Genomic DNA, 17,103 nt, shown 5'->3' on the forward strand with positions numbered 1-17,103 from the left:
GACAGTTTGATTTTGTGTGTGTGTGTGTGTGTGTGTGTGTAAGTAAAACCTTTCAAAAGCAAATTCCTCAAACCTGACACACAGACATGAATGACACAATTTAAATCCAAGAGTTATGCTATTAGAGAAAGAAAAGTTACGTAAATGCTCTTTTAAAATTACACTGTCACTTTTTGTAGTACTTGAGCTCAAGCAGATTTCCTGAAGCACATTTAGGCAAGTAACTACAATAAAAATGTAGAATGTTCAGAAATGCATTTGTCTCTTCAAGATAAGCACTGTCAAAATACGAGGTCTGAAATACACCAACTGTTCTAGGAAAGCGCAGTGCTCAAAGAACAAACTCCCTGGAGAATACTAGTCACTTAGCTGCAGTCTTTTCCGGAGTGCTGGAGGAATGCCTAGTGTCAGCTGGTACAGGAACGAAGAAAAGAATTGCCTCAAAAGTCCTGAATACGAGGATGACAGCAGGGGCTGGACTGCCAAATCAGATGCTGAGTTCAGGAAGCAAAACAAAGCCGAGCAGGGAGACTTGCTTCACTCTGCTATTTATAGCCAATCAGGAAAGCAGTTGAGTTTCCACATGTGGATGAGTCACCACACCCAATTAGAAGCACATGTCTACACCTGCTCACATTAGCAAACAAGCATTGGTAAAACCAATTGTGTAACACAGCACATTATGTTTACTTAGAAACATGAAGGTTTAACCAAGAACAGAGATGATTTAACCCTAATCCCTGGAGATGCTGACAGATAACGCAGGAGGCACCTTGGGGATTCCTGACAAAGGCAGGCAACTCTGGCTGCTCCATGTTTGGGGCAACCCAGGGTTCAGGTCTTCCAATGGGAAATCTTTCAGCCCCAGGCTGCTGTACTATTGGCACATCAGTGTCCTCCTCTAAAACAGGCCCTTCATCTGCACTGAGAGTGGCTTCCTCATCAGAAGATTCTTCTCGGACAGAAAATTCTCTGCCAGAATCTCTCACTTCCTCCTCTGCCTCTGATGCAGAGTCAGTGTCATAATCATAAGACAGTGACTCAAAAAAGCATACCAACAACCTGCTGAGCGGTCATCCTGCGGCTAGCCATGGTCCTTCCTACGAAATGTAACTGGACACATACACCACCCACTGCCAGCACTGTGTAAGATAAGTAAAAAACAAAGTGTGGCTTTATCACAAAGAGTTATTTACTGAAAACGCTACAACTCACTTGGCTGAAAAGCCTACATACCATCAACTACTCTGCACAGACACAGCAATCACCAATGATATCCCACTAAAAAGAAAAAAAAGAAAAGCAAATTGGACATAAGACAACACAAATATCATTGTGCACGAATCGAAGGACAATTTCACACACAATCCTGCATTTAGTAATCCACCTACAAACATGTCATTCATGCATGGCAACAATACTCCTTTGGAGTAAATTGTTTTTACTTACCTAAAACATGCAACTACGCAAACCACAGGTCAACCACTGCCAAAACCGCAAGGAGCCACAGCAAAGGAAGCAAAAGCTTTGAACTAGACCAAAAAGGAGAAATACACTGTTCTAATCACAAATGCAAATACTTTGCCAACTAAATGGATTCTGCCCCCCTTAGGAGCAGATGGGCCTACAAAAAATATGGGGACAGAAAAGACCTTTAGTAGTGTACCCCCATGGGGAGCATCACTCACTCACTCTCACTCACTCACTTACTCACTCCCCCTCTCCCTCTCCGGTGTCTAGCCCGGGACTTAAAAGACAAAACAAACAAACAGGCTGATCTGCCCCAGAAATGGGCAACAGTTCTATCCCCCCCCCTTCCCAGAAATAAACAAAGAAAAAAATAAAATCCTTGGCGTTCCAGTGTTTTCTGCCTCTGCTTCCAAGGAGGGGGAAGGGGGCAGAAATGGCCACAAATTATATGCCCCCTAAGGGGAGCGACCCTTGCCCAGGGCCCATACAATAAACACACTCTCTCTGTCAGTCACCAGATCCTCGGGGTCTCTGCACGTTCCCAACACTTCCACCACAAGACAGCTCCATTACTCTGATTTGAATTGTCACAGAGTCTAAGAGAGTCCAAGTGGGAAAAGGGAATTAGGAAGGGAACAGCTGGGAAGGAGACCTGTAGGAAGCAAAAAGGTTAAAACACACAATATCAAGATTACATCATATGAATCAATACTAGGCTATGACTCTAAGCATTGTCATTCTGAAAACATGGACAACCTAAGGATAGACTTAAAATGACTAGGCTTCAAGATGACTGGATACCTGTGAGGGAATCAAGAAAAAAGTTAAATGAAACTTTCAAATTCAAGTATTATCCTTTGCATGAGGATCAGAAAAACAATCTGAATGATTTCTAAACCATCATATGAATCGTGTTTGAGAAACATATTGGGAGCACACAACATTACATCTAGAACTCTGGCTTCTTTTGTTCTCTCAAATTGCCGGAACATGAATTGCGCACATTGCAGGTTTGGGTAGTAAATACCATAGAATGATTGTGCACCATGAATAACACAGATTAGACTCGAGAAATAAATCATATGACTTGCCAACTGGAAAGCCACCAAGTAAATGCCTTAAAATGGTAGCGCATAATGAACACCGTGATTTTAATCACAGAAAAGGAATTGCACGGCTTGCCGATTCGAATGTCACCAAATAATGTCAGGAAATGATAGCATACAATGAGTAACATGAATTACACACAGGAAATGAATTGCGCGTCTTTCCTAGTCGAATGCCACCATGTCACTGCCAAGGAATGGTTGCGCACAATGAATATCAAGGGTTAAAGCACAAGAAAACAAATTGCACGTCTTGCCAATTCGAATGCCACCATGTAACTGCCAAGGAATGGTAGCGCACAATGAATATCAAGAGTTAAAACACAAGCAAAGAATTGTGTGTCTTGCCGATTTGAGTATCAGCATGCAAATGCCACGAAACGACCAAGCGCACATTCACACGCACAAGAGCAAAATTGTTTATCATGCAAAGATTAGGCCCAAGAACTCAGTCTTACCGCCCTGATCTAGGATCACCAATGAAAGTGAAAAGGGCAAGGCCTGCAGGATCAGAGTAGGCCACCGGAACAGGAGCTCACGAAGTTGCTGCTGCTCTGCACCGGGACCTCTGAATAGTGAGCATGTGGAGCTGGGCTGGCTCCCTTATATAGAGTCTTGGCCCAGCCCACAAACCACACCCAGGCATGCTGCAGGGAAAGCTTCTAGAAGGCCCTGGAAGGGGACCACACCCTGACAGTCTGAAAACCTGCAGCAGTACATAGCATGTGAACAGTATTTATATACATGCTGAACATAAGTCTTTAAGATTAAACTCTGCAATGCAAAAGGTTAAACAACATCATATCAGCACAATGCATAAATTATGTTAACTTAAAATTGTTGGGTTTTTGCATTCTAGTCGCCCGTAGAGCGTGCACTGCCCTGATGTTGACACTCTACCTCTTCCCTCTGCCACCCTTGGGGGCAGATGGGCCTAAAAGAAATAGGCTGATCTTCCCCCAAGGGGGGCAGAAATGGCCAACAGTTCTATGCTCCTTGGGGCGGGGGGGGAACGACCCTTGCGCCCACACACACACATGTCACAGAAATAAGAACAAAACAATGGCCATAAAGTATGTGGCCCCCCTGCGATGTGATCAGGCAGCAGGAATGGTCAAAGAGACATCGAGGGAAAGGAAAACCCTTTCCTTTCCCCCAGTGCCTCTGTGTGCTATCGCGCGCTGATGTAATTTGGGTGGTGGAGGGGAGGGAACGTGGCGGGAAAACGTAATGGTTACGTCCTCGGCAGAGGAGCACTGTGCCATGGGACGTACCAGTTACGTCCGCGGCACAGAAGCAGTTAATAAACGTGGATAATAAAATAGTTACGTTATTGCCATCCAGCTTACTCAGTAACAGTTAAAAAAATAAAATAAAAAAAAAACATCCTGGCCTTAGGCCATGTTTTGTTACTTGCCTTGTTGGTGTTCTGTCAGGGTAATTCTGATCGTTTGGCAGTCTGTTGATTCAGAGAAGGTCTTTCACTCTACAGACTGGCCACTGCTTATGTAGCGCAGAGTCAAATACACTTTGAAAATTACTTTATCACCCTAATTAAACTGCTCTACCCTAAGCAAAGGGATGGGCATGGATGTCCTTTGTTCTCACTGATTGTGTTAGCTGTGCAGTCTCCGGCATACTGGCTCAGAGCATCATACTCAGAGTGTTAGTTAAGGAAAAATAGTGGTATGAAAGTATTCTTAGGATAAATTGTTTTTCAGGCACCCAGAATAGAATTTTAACACCCATAATTACATAAATAATTACATTTGACAGCTACTCTAGAATAGGGTAATTGAATAAAATGAGAAATATTTCTATTTAATGCCTGGGACTGACAATAATGTGTAAGTCTTACCACTAGAATGGTATGATGATGCTATCAGTCATCATGGAATAAAAATTCAGACAAACATAGTGATAACTGAAAATTCCAGCCCAGTGTTGGAAAAGCTGGCTTGCTAGGTGCGTCAATGGATGGCTTTGCCTCTATCCCTACTTCTCATTTTGCTGAAATTTTAGAATTGGTCAGTATCCGATTACTGTCCGAAACATCACCCTAAAAGTTTACACCATCCTGTTGCTGTTCATGTGGTCAGAAAGTAGCCTTCTTTATCTCTGGATCAATCAGTCAGGACTTATAAAGCACGGCTAATCACCCAATAGGGTTTCCAGGTGCATGTAAGTCCCAGAGGCTTATTCGAACAGCCAGGTCTAAAGAGCCATTCAGAATTCCAGAAGTGAGGTGATGGTACAGAGTTGCGTGGGGAGGCTGTTCCAGGATGTTATGCGCTCTCAGTTTGAAAGGGTTGGTTACAATGTCACAACTCTAAAGGTATGTTTCAACATGGTCCAAGCTGAAATGACAACATACTGGGATGCAAATCAGCAAGTCATCACATGCATCATTTATGGTGAAGGAAAAAGTGGATGTGAAGGACAGCCTGTGGCCATTGTGGCTGTCAAGCCTATAAGATCTAGTGATCTGATTGAGAATGTGCTGTCTGTGTTGGGTCCTGGCATTGACTGGTAAGACTACAGGGGTACTCCTGTATCCACACTCCTGTGATACCAGTTGAACTCAATCTAGTTATAGCATTGATGGGGGCTATGTCGGTACACACTTCTCTGTGGAAGGCTGGATTGTCACTACTAGGCCAACTGTATCTAGAGAGTAGACTATAAAAGTCAAGGGACTCCTCAAATCAGACACATTTAAATTCTTCACAGATTTCCATAGGGAGATGAGAGTTTGTACTCTTCACTAACATCACGCAGACAAGACACCAGGGAATGGGTGTGAAGTCCATATAAGACGGCAGTGCAGAGACCGAGGCCTAGCTGTAAGGGCTAATGGCTAAAAGGGACACAGGCTTGGTGAGAGTTCAAATGACTATTGGATATACTGCTTCTCTCAGACTGCGAAAATCTTATAATACTACAGACATTGTTTATTGCATTTTAAGGTCTTGTATCATGCTTATCATACCCCAGTCAACCCACTTAAAATTGTTCCAGAGGCAGGTCAGAGCTGTAAGATGTCCTGATTCATGGGTGGACTTCATTCACATGACCTGGCACTGCCCATATTTACATGACTAATGTACACAAACTATTTCATGCCTATCGGATATGATTAAATGCACTCCTGACTTACTGACTATAATGCTTATGGTATGTTTGTTAAATCCAAAGGTTCCCAGAAAATTCACTGGGCTAGTTCTCCAATTAGCCAATGGTGAATAGCCTGGCATGGATTAAGATTTAGTTCCTCATAAAATACTGGGAGATTTAAAGTTCAATAGGGAGTAAGTATACAGTTATGTCAGTCTTCTACTTCTTCTTTGCTCTTCTGCAGACATTAGGGGCAAACCCGGTCTATACTGAGACACATGACCAGGGGATGGTATATAGAGGAGCTAGAAATCGGCAAAAAGGCAATTTGATATTAAAATGTAGTCTGTAGCCAAATGCTAAGTTTAACTGATTTTAATTGATGTGGCTATCAGAACTGTATTTGCACACTAACACCCTTTATGAAATAGAAGAATTCACTAATTGGAAATGTGCTGATGCTGTTCAGAAGAACTTTGCGTTGTGAAAGTAAACCTGTGCAGTACTAATTCAAGTTCATGCAAGTCGACTGTTATTGTTCGAATGTATCTAGTTGTACTAATGTTCTGTTGCCAAATAGTAAACATTAAAACCTAGAACCTAGACTAGCTTGTGGTGTAATATTTTTTTTCGGTTTAACTAATTTTGGTGCCACCTCAAGCTAAATACCTCACCCTGTTCTTAAAGCTGCAAAGTCTAGATGCTCTTGGATAGTACCAGTATGGCGCTCTGACAATTCGTTCACAATTTTTGACTCTGTCTTGGTGCTGTGCTCAGTAGAAAAGTAGAAAAAGTGTTGCAATCGTTTGGCCTATTGCTCTTTGAGTGACTTTGCATGTATATTAAAAAGAATGTGGAGGTAGATCTGTCATACGTTACATTCCTGGATAATATAATTCTGAATAGGTAGTTTATTAAAAGATCAAACTTGTGGATCTTGATCATCATGTACCATAACAATATGCTAACTTGCAAGTCCTAGTAGAAGCATACTACAAGAGTAGTTTTTTTTCTTCAAGATAGTATAATGTGCTGTATTTGCTTAATTGTGTATGCTCTTCTCTTTTCCAGGTAATGTGGTCGTCTTTGGTGCTCTGGCTGTCTCTGGCCAGTTTGGGGACAGCAGTGATTTGCCCAGACGGGCAGTCCTGTGAAGCAGGCACAAGATGCTGTCACCTCCCTGGTGGAGGGTATGGCTGCTGTCCGCTGTCACCGGTGAGTGTTGTCTCCTCTCTAAAGGGGAATGAATGGTTACCAGTAAGTCAGAGGTTTTCACAACTAATTGGTTTGATGTTTTCCAGTCTAGCTGCTTGTTTGTTAGACTTTGTGGTTCTTACCAGGAGAATTAAGAATATTTGGATGATTATAATCTTGCTGTTCCAATTGTTTATAAGACACCCAGGGCATAACGTAAGACTTCCCCTAAATCTTATTGAAAAAGGCTCTCAAGAAAATACACTACTGTGTTAATACCCAACAATATTTGACACAGTTACTCTTATCCTCATCCCTTCTAGATGGTCCTACCCGGCACAGGAAAGATTACATGACACTTTTCCTTTGCTTTAAAAGCTGTTAGTTGGTGATCTAAAGCTCTCTTCCCATCTTCAAGAAACTGCAGTAACTATGAATTGTGAATTCAAAAATGGCTGCTAATTCTTACATTTCACCCAGTATGGCATATTCCTTCCTACATTATCTCCTGGATTGTGAGAATGCCATTTCCTTTAATGTTTCACAGGTAACATTTCTTTGAGTTTTATGTTAATGTACAGTATGAATTGTGTGAAGGGGCCAAGGAGAACACCGCCATCTGTTGTGGCATGGTATTTGATTCCCCCCCCCCCCCCCCCCCCCCCCAAAGGGTCACCCTTGCTGAAGTTCCCAGGTTCACTGTATCCACAAACTGCTCCATAAGCCCCACCCTCCCCCTCCAGCCTTCTGATCATCCAGCACTTGTGGTACCTCCTGTCAGGTTAAATTTGCTTTTCCTCCACTAGTGTCCATTCTGAAACCTCTCGGTGCCATAGGGACAAACAGGGTAGATGAATTCCAGAGTATCCAATCACTGTGTGCTGTAGGAAAGGAGTATTATGCAGTGAGGCCGTTAGTTCTCACTATGTAATACACTCAGAATACCCCAAACGGAGTCCTTTAAATACATACTAATAAATCTGTAGCTCAGTCCTGGTAGTGTGGCACAGTGCAGCTGGGCTTTACTAGAGGAGCTTTTCAGAGCACAAACATGGATACTAGGTCAATGACAGGACTACAAAGAAATCCAACACCAATTTATAAAAATAGAGCAGATTTTTGTATAAATTTAGATAACGACATGAGTACAGATATGTATAACCTGAGTTATTAATTTTAGAAGGAAAAACAAATTGTTACAATACACAGCTGTCAAACTGTAAGGTTGTGGTCTATAGAGAAATCATCTAGTGACACTCGGTCACTTGCAGGTCGAGTCCAGCGGAAGCCACTTGGGATTTGAGCCATGGGTCAGCTGTCAGTACAGTTTTACCTAGCTCATAGGGCCCAGGTGCAGAGTTGTCCTGCTGGCTGTTTTTGTTGCTGAAAGCAGTTGCTGAAAAATCACACTAGTAACACTCGGTCACTTGCAGGTCGAATTCAGGAGATCCAACTGGAGGTTAAACTGTTGTGGGTCCCTGGACTAAGGTTCACCCAGCAGTATAACTTTACCTGGCTCTTATGGCCCTGGTGCAGAGTGGTCCTGGCTGAACGCGGGAGCTGCAAGTGCTGGTGAGGAAGTTGATGCAAAAGCTTGACAATGGAGCCATGAAGGTGGTGAGCCGAAGGGGCTGCGGGGTTCCCCCGAAGAACAGCATCGAACAAAGGTAGTGGTATCCTGACCTGCCACCAACAAGCCTTGGTAGCGGTAAACACTGCTTTGGGTTACTTGAACATCCTGGAGTCTGGGTGAACACAGTAGCCACCTGAAACTTGCAGGAGGTCAGCACTACTTTTTTCCACAGTGCATGAGACGATTTACTTATGGGCTCTCCCTTGGCAGGCCAGATTGCCAGTGATTCTTTGGTTCCCAGAGCCGTAGGTCACTACGGCCTACAGGGGACTCGTGTCTGTAGTTTAAAGGAGTTTTGGAGTTACCATTTTGTATTTCGGAGATCCTCTTGCTTTTGGAACCAGTCTCTGGTCCAGGAGGAGTGGCAGTTGTGCAGCTTGTTTGTTAGACTTTGTTTGCCACCGGTGCAGAGTATCGCACCTCTTCTTTGTGCGGGTCCTAAAGCTGCAGACTCTGGTGTTTTTTCTTTGTCGTTTACAATTCGAATCAGATCTGAGGTTCTGGTGCCAGGGGTGCCCCTTAATTTCTAAATTTAGGGGATTAGGCGTATGGGTGCTAGTGGCCAATAGGTTTCTAGCCACAGCAGAGCTAATCACACCTGAGGTGACCACTTCTGGCGGGTGTGTCACTTTTTCTACCCAGAACCATCTATTCTGCCTCTTTTGAAAAGGGCGGAACCCATCCTCTGCTGTATAGAGCAGGTAGACCAACTTAGGGGTGTTTCTAGGGGTAAGGAGACAGCACTGTCCCCCTTTGGGACTGTATATCACAGGGGGTGTGGGCTTCGAAACTCACCACTTTGATGTCCCACTTCACAACCCATCCTTTGTTGAGGGCTTCTCTGGCCAAAGCAGGCCTTTGTTTCGGACTCCTGGGAGTGTTCACACCTCCTGGCAGGGGGGTGGTCAAATTCTTGTTACGGCCTCAGCAACTGCATCTGCAGGCTTCCAGCCACGACACAGGAAATGCTGGGGCAACCAGGTTGGGCAACCTCAAAGGTAGCTACCTGGGCCTATGTCACATTAAATCTGACTCTGGCATCAAACAACTTGTCTCATTAAATCTGATTTTATTCCAAACATGACATACTTCAGCTGGGGCATCACGAAGCTGGCGATCTCAGAATGCCCAGGTGCCCACATGTTATCCTATGGCCCACTGACCACTTATAGTAGTCTTTAATGGAAAAAGCCACTGTAGGGACATACAGGCTGACACTTGTATGTCCACACCTTTAATAAAATGCATCCTGCCTCCTGGGCTCAGGAGGGCTACCTTAGGGGTGACTCGAAAATATAAAAAATAGTGCTTTGACCTTGCCACACAGGGTAAGGGGAAAGTCGAACTGGAGCACTTTGCACTGTTTCTGCAGTGGCAGACCTGCTGTCATCGGTTTACTTGCATCCCTCAAGGTGGCACAAACAGTGCTTCAGGCCCTGGTGACCCCTTTGACTTCCATCCCCTGAGGATCACTGGTACCAGTTACTGGGAACTTATAAGGAAGTTAAAATCCTTGCCAGTTGGGAGTACCAATTCATATTCCTTGTGTATTAGGGTGAGTGCACTGGCAATGGGGCCTGGTTAGCAGGCTCTAGTGCACTTTCAGAGTCACAACCATCAGCACTGGTGCAAAAAGTGTGGGGGTGACCATATAAAAAGGGCACTTTCCCACATGCGCCAACATCAGGGTCAATCTTAGTAATTTGTGCTGCATCTTCTTCCCTTTCACCTCGAGTATTACCCTTAGTTAGACCCTGTTAAGGACCTTAATTCCAGCAGTATCCCTGTGACTGCAGATAAGGTGGTAAACCTTTTATTAAAAAAAAAAAAAAAAGTATCCTAGGGGCACATTACTAATGGGGTAGGAAGCTGATCTTCCCTGGTATATCTTGTTTAGAATCACTGGTGCCAGAAGAAGTTAAATTGTATAAACTTGAATCTCTTGTTGGCTCTCACACCTGGTCCCCAGTATCTGTTTCCTATGCTAAACTAAATTAGTCACCTTTTGGTTCTGTCCAGACACAATCTGTTGTACATGTGCGTTACTGCATATATGGTGCATGAATGGCCTGGGTGCAAAACTGCCTCAAGCGTTCATGTGGTTGCGAAAGCAGCCGGGAACCCAGTGCAGATGCCCCTCGTCTTCCAGTCAGTTTTGCATATTGCAGGAAGTGTTCGGGCCCACCACAGATGTCTCCTATGCCTCCTCAAAATTAAGAAAAGTCTCCCGGGGATATAAATCCCCTAGGGTATTACATCCACCGTCTTGCCACTGCGACATCCCCGTTACCTCATTTATGCGTTCAACTGGCTGCAAGGTTGAGCTCCCTAGCAAAGGGTATCCTCTGAAGTATACGCTTAGTGACCTGTTCCTGTACAATAGCAGTCCGTCGCACAATTCATTGGACTCTCCTGGGACATCACTATCCCCCATGAGCAGGTCTAGAAGGGTGACCTCTCTGTATGTACCCTTCATCAACCGCCTCTCCCAATTATTTTCCTCAGGAACTCCTCTAACAGCATGCTGAACATGCACTGTATAGAAATAGTCTTCCCTCTTCCACATCTTGTTTCAGTATTGCCAGTCACCCTATTCCTCTTCCCTGCACAAACCAAGGAGACCAATGAACTGTGTAAAGTCTTGAATGTTCATAAGTTGAGGGGGCAGAGGGAGGTTTACAGTATGTATAGACAACGCTGGACAATTATAATTTTTGCACTTTCCACCCTGCCAAGTGCTAGACAACGGATCAGCGGTCAAGAACCAGACTAAAGTCTGAAGACCCTACAATACCTGTCCTATGTTAGTCATACAGTTTCTCCTGCGTGTGTGGGCTACCATATTGCCTAAATATCAAAATGTGTCCATTTTTATCATAGAAATTCCAAGTCTGGCAATTCAGATGTGGGACAAGGTGCCAGAGAACCCCAGAAGAAAAAGGAGGCTTTTTTGGTTTATTTACCTGCAAACCATAGGCCACCCAAATCTCTTCAAACATGATACCAGGCAGGCAATAGATACCCTTGGGAGCCTCAGGTAAATTAGCGCATCATCAGCTTAGAGGGAGACTAGGTGAGAGACCTTTCAGGTGCTAATCCACCATTCCTTTTTTCAAACTTCGCACCAGGGGCTCTATAGCTAAGACAAACCGTAATGGATAGAGAGGGCACCCTTGTCAAGTTCCACACCCGGAAGTTTCAACTATCCGTCACAAATGTGCACATCCTGGCAGTAGGTCTTTTCCAGGCCCACATGTTTTAGGGCCATCTTCTCATCTCTAGCTGCCATGGAATGAAGTATGGCTTCAGAAAAAAATATGGAATCATGGTATTATGTCCAGTGAGGTGAGGGTTATCTGCCCTTTACTGAAAATTGACTGCAGGTGCTTTGACAATGCTATGTGTATAGCATTGTAACCATCTTGCCAACAGAAGTGAGGAGCACCAGAATTGGCAGGTTATGATTACCTTTGGCAAGTAGCCTGGCCAGTAATTTTCTCCGCTTGTCTACCCCGCTGCCAGTAGTCTAAATGTGAATTTATCCAACCTGTCCCATGTTACCCTAGGACCCTTTTGGCTGCCCGCAGCTCCACCACATAGTTTTGGGAAGGAGTGGGGTGGGGGGGAACCATGCAGTACCTCTGTTAGCCTCTCATCCTGGGCTTTCATATATTTTCATAGGTGCCCTCGGACTCCACAAATTAAGCCTATACATTCCACCAACCCCGCTCCCAAACACCACCTTCATTGCTCACCAATTAATCAATAGCACTTTTATGTTTGTTCTATGGTCCTATACAAGCATACTTATGGGTTGTGATCTAATCATTCTGTAGAATCCCATGCTGGTTTACCAATTGGAAAATAAAGAACATGTTAGCATGCCCATATCTTGATGGTTGTCCTATTTAATATTTACAAATAATTAATATGCATATCTACACACTGTCATCACATGGCTGCATTCCTAATCCCCGTGTAGGGGCCAATTAATGGCAAACTACAGGCATATCTCTTTTTACAAAAATAGATTCTGTCCAGATGTAATCTCTTGACACACCAGTGGGATGCTAAGGTCTTGAAGTAAAGCTGTTCTGTTTTGTGTACACTGGGATTTTGGTCATTAAGTATCTCTTCTCTGCAGTTACCAATTCAACTGGATTGTTTCCTTGTTACAGGATAGGAACTCATTTGATAAAGTGTAAATCATTTTATGGTTATTCCTTCAAAACCCCTTAAAAGTTTGAGGATGTTGAGTAGCACTTGGCTGTTAATGTTGTGAATGTTTGCTGAGTGGGTTGAACAGGACAAGAACAGAGGCTCCATAGTAGTCTGAATTCTGAAGCTCACTTGGATGACAGATGTGCCCAAGTTGTCTTGTCGGAGGGCGCTGATCTTGAACTTTTATTAAAGATATTTAGAAGCTGTCATTTTGCAGTAAGAACCTATTTTATACTTACAGCCACCGTCCTCATGAGTCATATTGTTGATATTTCTTTAACATGTTTTTAGACTCAACCCCCTAGATGGCAGACTGATGTAAAGTATGTATGTCCACAAAGCCCTAGTACATTATCACCATCTTTGTTAACTTTCCATTCTGTGGTTTTGGAAGCATACCTATTGGTTGAAACATTTTGACAGAACTGGGAGGGGACGAGCCTGATCCTTTGGGGCCATTCAGAGGGGTGATCCCTTTACCCTGGTGGGACCGTCTGTCCCAGGGTTATCGTGCCTGACTCCTAATTCGACTCTGCCTCCCTGGTGGGACTACCTGTACCAGGGTCCACTGCTGTTCCTCCTGCACTGCTTGCACCAGTGAGAGGGAGGAGGTGCTTCATCGCACTTAAAAACGCTGACCCTTCCACACTCGTCTGAGCCTGGAGGAGTCCGGGCTGCCCCTCCCCCTCTCTTTTAAAACCTCACGTGGCTCTTGTGGACTTCATTTGTATAAATAAGGTACTCACAGGCTTATTTATGTCTGGGCAAAAGATCAAATACAGTGCCCAGCAGATTAGATTGATTGTGTAATTGTGCAAAGTCCCATTAGGCGATCTTAATTACAGCGCCTGAGGAAGATAAGGGAAACCAGTAAATAAAGAGATTTCCCCATGAGCAAATGTAATAACAGAGGCTGAATAGGTTGGGGCCAAAACGAATTGAAACAATCAGACCATGGGAAAACGTAAAACATTCAAGCCTTCCATGGGTAAAAGGAAGATTCCCCAAAAAATAAGGAATGCAGGGGAAAACTGTACCATTTCCGAGATCTAATAGAAGAGGTTGAATCCTTGTTGTGCAATAAGTCCAAATTACAGGAAGTACCCAATAAAAAGATCACATCCTTTTACACAAAAAAAATAGGGCCACAAAGGGCAAAAGCCACTGCTGGGAGGGGGGAGGGGGGGCAACGTTGTTCGACAACCAACTAATCAAACCCCCTGATATTATTATAACTGGAAGAGAAAAAGAGAAATCTGTACAGGCCCTATGCCAGCCCCCAAGAGAAAGTCGAAGTATTGAAGAAAATGACGCAGTACAAGGGAGTGGCCTAATTTGTTCCAATAGATAAGCTGTTTTGGAGGAAGACTATCCAAATAACGCGTCTGGAAACAAATTGAACAGATATCCATCCTCATCATGGCCCTGTAACACAATTGGCTAGAGAGGAAACAGTACCACTACATCAAGATCGGGTCAGCTGCTTGAAATATGTGGCAATTTAACACGAGAGGTTAAGGAATTGAGGTGCCTGGTAGAAACCTTGGTGAAGCATGCAAAGGATAAAAAAGGAAATGGCAAACTATGGAGAGGCACATATATAAGAAAACTCCAGACCCCTGCATTCACTAGGTAGATCCCACACTCCCCCACAACCCCTAGCACAGCTTAATAAAAACCTAGAGCAGTGTAATCCCATGGATACATCAAATGGACACAGCGGATGGGTTAATGATTGCAATAGCAGGTCACAGGAGTGTATTGGTTTCCAGGTAGGCAAATCTCACAAGGAGGTTTGTAAAATCTCTTGCGGGGGCTGTTCTGAGGCTTGGCCACCTGAGACAGAAGCAAGGTGTCCGGCAAAATCATTTGATCTATCTTTTGATAGGAGGACAAATAGCTCTAAAAATGTGCGACACAGAGTAGCTTGAGGAATTCCCAGGAATACATAGTTTATCTAACTAATATGCCTAAATTGAATCGCCTAGGTAGGGTAGATGGGGACTTGCCCAAAAATAAGCTCACTCACTGGATTAGACATACCAGGTTGCCAGGAGGTAATAGGCGATATGACGCCATTGTAATAACAGTGAAGGACAAGGGATTAATAAATGGTCTCATGGCCAGTGAGTTGAGATCTGGTACCTCCACGAAATCTGATATGATATTTTGATTATATAACCCTTTTCTCCCAGACTCCCCAGTCTTGAGGGATAGTCAAAGAGGATTGCATCAGACAGAAGTGACCAGAAGAGATACTGAACTTGAGACCATAGACTGACTGATCCAACTGAGCCTATTAGGCTAGGGCCATATTGTATCTGTAATAATAGACGAAATTCCAGGTGAGAACAATCAACAGAATTTGAGGCCAGAGATGGATGAGGGGCTAATACCTGGTGTAGGAAGTTGGCTCTGTATGTACTATTTCAAAGTAAGAAATAGCATGCACAGAGTCCAAGGGTTCCCCTTAGAGGTAAGATAGTGACAAAAAGAGATAATTCTAATGCTCTATTTTGTGGTAGTGTGGTCGAGCAGTAGGCTTATCAGAGGGTAGTGTTAAGCATTTGTTGTACACACACAGGCAATAAATGAGGAACACACACTCAAAGACAATTCCAGGCCAATAGGTTTTTATATAGAAAAATATATTTTCTTAGGTTATTTTAAGAACCACTGGGTCAAGATTTACAAGTTATACTTCAAATGAAAGGTATTTCACTCGGGTATCTTAGGAACTTTGAATTATCACAATAGCATGTACAGTTTTAGCAAAAATGGCAATAAGCTATTTTAAAACTAGACAGTGCAATTTTCAACAGTTCCTGGGGGAGGTAAGTTTTGGTTAGTTTTTGCAGGTAAGTAAAACACCTACAGGGTTCAATGTTGGGTCCAAGGTAGCCCACTGTTGGGGGTTCAGGGCAACCCCAAAGTTACCACACCAGCAGCTCAGGGCCGGTCAGGTGCAGAGGTCAAAGTGGTGTCCAAAACGCATAGGCTTCAATGGAGAAGGGGGTGCCCTGGTTGCAGTCTGCCAGCAGGTAAGTACTTGCGTCCTCTGGGGGCGCCACAAGAAGACACAGAAGGTACACCCTCAGCGGCACAGGAGCAGCCGGATGCAGTGTGCAAACAGGCATCTGGTTTTGTACAGGAAGTAATGGGGAGACCCCGGGGTCTCTTCAACGATGCAGGCAGGCACAGGGGGTCTCCTTGGGGAACACTTGTAAGTTCTACTTACCTTCAACACTAATCTTTCCATACCTCCCCCAGAAACTGTTGATTTCTGCACTGTGTCCACTTTTAAAATAGCTTATTGCCATTTTTTACAAAGACTGTACATTCTATTGTGTTTATTCAAAGTTCCTAGAGTATCTAAGTGAAATACCTTGCATTTAAAGTATTAAATGTAAATCTTGAACCTGTGGTTCTTAAAATAAACTAAGAAAATATATTTTTCTATATAAAAACCTATTGGCCTGGAGTAAGTCTTTGAGTGTGTGTTCCTCATTTATTGCCTGTGTGTGTACAACAAATGCTTAACACTACCCTCTGATAAGCCTACTGCTCGACCACACTACCACAAAATAGAGCATTAGAATTATCTACTTTTGCCACTATCTTACCTCTAAGGGGAACCCTTGGAATCTGTGCACGCTATTTCTTACTTTGAAATAGTATATACAGAACCAACTTCCTACAAAAGGCAAACCAGAATTCACATTCACAAGAACACTGGCAAGCTCATAACTGCACCTCCTCTGCAGCCTAGGAGGAAGCTGGCCTTTCAGGCACAATTGGACACTGGTCAGCCACCAGCTAAAGTGCCAAAAACCTAAACAAAAATCTCCACCTCCACCATTTTCTCATCCTCATTCCCCTCACCTGCTTGTCTCTCCACCTACTACTCGCACACCTGTACAGTCTCCTGTACAATCTTTTAATTCACAAGACAATGTGGATCCATGGGATCTCTATGATCCAGATCCCAATCCTGATAACAGCCCAGACTACTATCCCTCCAAACCATCACCACCGGGAGATAGCACCGGATATACTCAGGTCTTAGCTAGGGCGGCATCCTACCACACTATCGCCATACACACTGAGCCCTTAGAGGATGATTTTCTCTTCAACACATTATCCTCTACACACACTAAATACCAGTCCCGTCCCATGCTTCCAGGCATGTTAAAGCATGCACACCAGATATTTCAAGATGCAGTCAAAGCCAGGATAATTACTCCCAGAGTGGAGAAAAAATATAAACCACCTTCCTCTGATCCGGCATTCATTACACAACAAGTGCCTCCTGATTCTGTAGTTGTAAGCGCGGCCAGAAAGAGAACCAACTCCCAATCATCTGGG

General features: G+C 43.8%; 1 protein-coding gene across 19 annotated transcripts in view; it reads left to right on the plus strand.

Annotated features, from left to right (window-relative positions):
- The window catches only part of GRN (granulin precursor), a 1,029,241-nt gene that overhangs the window by 167,774 nt on the left and 844,364 nt on the right, over positions 1–17,103 (plus strand). For all 19 annotated transcript variants that reach the window (XM_069237890.1, XM_069237896.1, XM_069237897.1 and 16 more), the window contains exon 2: positions 6,762–6,905. In XM_069237890.1, the coding sequence (XP_069093991.1) occupies positions 6,765–6,905 (141 nt within the window). In that variant the 5' untranslated portion in view covers positions 6,762–6,764. The remainder of the gene's footprint in view (positions 1–6,761; positions 6,906–17,103) is intronic.

This window comes from Pleurodeles waltl, chromosome 6, assembly GCF_031143425.1.
Source record: "Pleurodeles waltl isolate 20211129_DDA chromosome 6, aPleWal1.hap1.20221129, whole genome shotgun sequence".
Taxonomy (NCBI): domain Eukaryota; kingdom Metazoa; phylum Chordata; class Amphibia; order Caudata; family Salamandridae; genus Pleurodeles; species Pleurodeles waltl.